The sequence below is a fragment of the Aplysia californica genome, unplaced genomic scaffold (assembly GCF_000002075.1).
Source record: "Aplysia californica isolate F4 #8 unplaced genomic scaffold, AplCal3.0 scaffold00162, whole genome shotgun sequence".
NCBI lineage: Eukaryota > Metazoa > Mollusca > Gastropoda > Aplysiida > Aplysiidae > Aplysia > Aplysia californica.
In genome coordinates this window covers 201,428-206,526 of record NW_004797432.1, presented here as the reverse complement: position 1 = coordinate 206,526, position 5,099 = coordinate 201,428, and the positions used below count along the sequence as shown (strand labels likewise).

General features: G+C 41.6%; 1 protein-coding gene across 1 annotated transcript in view; it reads left to right on the top strand.

The window, feature by feature from the left end:
* Positions 1–4,179: 4,179 nt before the first annotated feature.
* Positions 4,180–5,099, top strand: part of LOC101847337 (potassium voltage-gated channel subfamily A member 7) — a 9,360-nt gene continuing 8,440 nt past the window's right edge. The window contains exon 1 of the mRNA XM_035969610.1: positions 4,180–4,447. Coding sequence (XP_035825503.1) covers positions 4,180–4,447 — 268 coding nt within the window. The remainder of the gene's footprint in view (positions 4,448–5,099) is intronic.

Here is a 5,099-nt window from a genome sequence, read left to right as displayed (position 1 = left end):
CTCTCTCTCTCTCTCTCTCTCTCTCTCTCTCTCTCTCTCTCTCTCTCTCTCTCTCTCTCTCCATGCCTCATGTTTAATTAGCCCGGGCTAGCAATAACAAATTGCCCCTCGTTCAGGCCGACAGTCAGTGCGGGTAGCAACAGACAAGTTCTGTGACAGTTCTCTTTTTTACAACTGATGAAAACGAAATAGGCATTTTTTAAATCTAAAAAATACATGACTGTTAGCTACACAATGGTTTATATTGAACATATTTGTGAGGTATCGTGTTGAAATCGGGTGCTCGTCAAAATACAGAAATCGGACAAATAGGCATTTTTTCTGCCAGTCTGGAAATTTTTATCGCATTTTTTGGGGGGACTCTATCTCTTTTATTGTGTTTATGTTCATATAAAAACACATTTCCAAGTGAATTTTACTGGAAAACATTGATTAAAAGCTCAAAATATGTCATTTTTTTCAAGGACTCCGCAGCTATTGGAGTTCCCAGACATTGACGGCCATTTTCTCACTAATTGCATCACTGAAACATGGCGACCTCCCTTCCTTCAATCGCAAATATCTTGAGCTCTATTCCAGATAGATGGTCATTAATTTCATAGGAAGCAAGGCAAATAAATCAGTCTTTAGATGATACCAATAACTCGACATGCCCAAAAATTGACGAGTGCCTGATTCCACCGCGTTGTGACACAAAATTTGTGACTGTAAGCTTCACGATGGTTCAGATTGCACATATGTGTGAGGCAGCGTGGTGGAATCAGGCTCTCGTCAAAATAATCAAAGCGAAGAAACTTGCATTTTTCCTCAGGTTTGTGAATTTTTATCAAGTTTTTGTTTTTGGGCTCAACACCTTTCATGCCCATTAAAGAACTCATTTATGTGTGGATTTTTCTGAAAAACGTTGATTAAAGACACAAAAAATGCAAATTTTCAGTTACCACGGACTCTAAAGCTAAGGAAATAACTAATCTTTGGCAGCCATTTTCTCACTAATTTTACCTCGGAAAACAGGTGACCCCCACCTCCTTCATTCTCAAATATCTCGACTTGTATTTAAAATAAATGGATATTTCTTTCATCCAAATATAGACAAGTGAACAAGCTTTAAGATGATAGCGATAACTATACATGCCCAAAAATTGACGAGAGCCTGATTCCACCGCGCTGCCTCACATTTTGTTCTTTTCGTATGACCAGAATTCTCTATTATTGCTTGAAAAAAATGTGAAATGGTATAGGCTTAACGCCCCTATCAACACTATTAGGTTATTTAAGAGGCGGGACCTCCGACTTTAACGTACATCTCCGAAAAGACCGAGCCAAGTGGGGAACTTCGTGTAAGGTGCCTTTCCCAACAACAGTAACGTCGGACAGAGCTGAGACTCGAACCCCGGAAGCCGCAATCTCACGATTACACCTCCAGTACCCTAACCACTAGGCTACCGTCGCCCTTATTTTTGCTTGGTTTCCGGGACTTCTGGGTTGTTGTTGTTCTTTGTTTTAAGGAGTTGGCTTGATCAGTGTGTGATAGGCCTATGGTTAGTTTAATTACGTGTATCATAAGTATTAGAACTTCACTGTCTAGATGTATGGCTAAAACACAGTAAGATTTTGTGCGCTTCTCCTTAATGCTTTTAGGCGAGATGGGGTTGTTTTTTTAAGCGTGTGATCTGGGCATGGTCGTGAACATTAGGTGTACGTTCTGCGATTGGTGAAAAGGGCACAAAACTATTTTTTGTTAAAATTATTAAATGCTAGGGATGAAGATGACGAATAATTTCCAAATTTTTGGTCACTCTATGCGAGGAGTTAGGAATGAGGGTTGTGTCCTGGGGCATATAGTCTGGCAGATTTGAAAAATCGCAAGGAAATAAAAGCAAAAGAAACACAATGAAATGCAGTTGATAGAGAAAATCATCGTATCTAAAATATTCAAAATGTACATTACTGTACGAATGGGAAAGTTTTTTTAATTTTCATTGAAAACGCGAACTCCGTTGCCTCTAGCGGAGGCTTGATTTGCAGTGTGCACACATCGTCCGCGGAATGATCGCGATGGCCGCACCATTTGAAAACAACTCTATTTTGGAAGAAATGTGAAAGGAAACTGATACAAATAAGTAAATTACTTTATCTATGGTGTGTAATTGTTGCATTAGAGCTCTTCTACCCAGTAGACTAAACAAACAAACAAACAAACTCGGTGTGTATGCTGAGAGAAGTTGAATGAAAGAACGTTCAATTTTATCAAGTGCATAGATCTATGTAGGCCTACTGTATATAAATGTTAACATGACATGATATGACGTGTGGCGTTCTAGCCTAGTGGTAAAGGCGTCAGACTCTTTTAGACTAGATGTAAAACTTTTTAACCAGGGTTCAAACCTGTGTGTCTCCCTTTTTGGGTGGGGGGGTAGCTGTATTTTTCCTTTTTTTTTGGGGGGGGGAGGTTTTTTTCTGTTTTATTTTTCGTCTCTGGCTTCAGTACACGGATATGATTGACATCTTGAAACGCTTCCTTAAAAGCCGAAGGTTCAGGTGACTAGTGGTTACATTTACAATCGTTGCAAGACATGCTCCCATTCCTTGCTGCTGCCGGGCACTCACAGTACACCAAGTCGGTCTATATCTACCTTTAGAAGATGAGACAGCTTGAAGAACAGCACCCATCAGTTTTCAATGCCTTCTCGTTTGGCTTTCACGTTCTGGGTCGAAGTGATCGCTTCTGGGCTGGACTGAGTACTGATCTCGTGATTGAGCAAGTCTTAATGAAATACCCAAAGTCTGCAGGAGGACTGACGCGTGGTAGAGTCATGGGAGATACACAGAGAACACAGTAGCTCATGTCCATGCCAGCTTGTGCTGATATAATATGCAATGAAATGCAGCGGGTTACTGGTACAGAATTAAATACAAGTCAACAACATATTGAAGTCAGTGATGCCAGACAAACGAGAGATGATAAAGATATGAGACTGCTCCTTAGTTTCCTAAAAGATCGCAACCACTTTGCCAGTGATCAGACATTACGGAATATATGCACAGGGGTGACAGCTCATTCCACAGTTAATGTCGACACTGCAAAAGATGTTGGCAAGGTTATTTTGCAGACCATGCAGGACAAACCTGTGAAGGACTCCACCTTCAAAAGAAAAGACCAAGTTGTTAGCATGGACACCAAAATCACTGCCAAAATGGAGGGTGCAAACATACAAAGTCAATCCTCAACTTCTCTTTCAGCGGATGATTACAGCAGCAAACGTTGACAATTATTATCTCCCATTTGTGTTGAAGTATGAACTGACGACTCCACCACCATCTCTCTCTTTGAACTATCAAGATTGAAGAGAGAGGCACACATTTCCAAGCTGGCTGATTCAATGAGAGACCTCTTCAAAGATGATCCACCATCGAAAGATGAGTACATGGACATGGTGACCATATTGGACGGGGATTCACGTCTTCACAAAATCCCCTGGAGGAAGAAAGAGCCCGTTTCCGTAATTTGTAATAGGTATGCTGAATATGTTAACAGAAAATATTCTAAGCCCATCGTGGTGTTTGATGGGTATGAGTCGGGCCCATAAGTAAAAGATGCCGCTTTCCTCAGGCGTTCTGCAGGTGTGGTCGGACCAGCTGTTGTCTTCCCCAAAGAAATGCCATTGACCTCAAGCAAGGAACACTTCCTTTCAAATCCAAGAAACAAACAGGAGTTCGTTCACCTCCTTAGAGGCACTCGGATGGCTCTTGGTTGCCACTGTCTTCATGCTGCTGGAGATACCAACACACTCATAGTAAAAACTACCATGGAGTATGCAGCAACCCACCATGTAGCTGTCATTGGAGAAGATACAGACTTGCTTGTGCTCCTTTGTCACCATGCACTGCTCAGTAGCAGGCCTATTATTTTCAGATCAGACAGAAAATCTGGTGACAATCACAAAAGTTTAAACATCCAGAACCTGTAGGAGAAACTAGGCGAAGAAACGTGTCATTTTCTTCATGCTGTCAAAGGCTGTTATTTAACTTCGAGACTTTTTGGGCTGGGAAAAGTGGTTCCAATGAGAAAATTGACAGATGCTCATTTTCGAAAGCGAGCTCATATTTTTTGCACAGCAGGAAAGACTCAGGAAGACATCAATGATGCTGGAGAAAGAGCTTTAGTCAGTCTCTACAATGGCACTGCTGCAGACACCCTTGCGCGACAAGAGGTTCTATATAAAGGTTGCATCATGTGCCACATCCGTCCAAATCCAATGCTTGCCGCCAACCAGTACTGCAGCCAAGTACCACGGTCTTCGGGTGTATCTTCAAGTGCAGGTAATATTCAAGACACAATGGGGATGGCAGCTGCACGATGATCACTTAGAGCCATGCACGACAGATATGCCACCTGTCCCACATTCTCTGTTGAAGGTGATTAAGAGCAGCTGTAGAACAGATTGTAAGTCCACAAATCGCACGTGTCGTCGCCACGGACTGGAATGCTCCATTTCCTGTGGAGGTTGCGTGGGTTTGACCTGCACAAATTGCCCATCACTTACTGAGGAAGATGATATCAGTCTCCTGGAGTTTCCTGACGGGCTTGATACTCTTGAAATACCAGATATGATGAACGTTCACGATCTACTGTTGTGAAATTCCATTTGGTGTGTTTGTGTTCCTATTTGGCCTCCAAGCTTTTTCAATATTACATATTCAAACAGCATTTTTGTCGAGCTTTCAAACGAGGTGCAACGTGACTATGTTCTAAAAGATATTTTTTATAAAGTTGACCCCAATGACGTCATGAGCTAAAAATAGCATTTCCCATTAAAGCGTGAACGTACATTTTTAGTATGTTGAAAGTGACCTAATTCTATGTACATCCCAATACTTTTTGTTTCTTTTGCAATTTTTTCCTTTCTTCCCGTATTTTTGTCGTTCCTCTACTACACTAATAATACTGAACATGAACTCGAGTTTTACGTTCTGCGATTGGTGAAGAAGGAACTTTTTTTTTTTTTAATGAATGATTATATTTTTATTACTGTAAGCGACACGACGGGGGGGGGGGGGGGGTAGGTTGCACGTGGGTGGTTGGCGGGTGCTCTGGT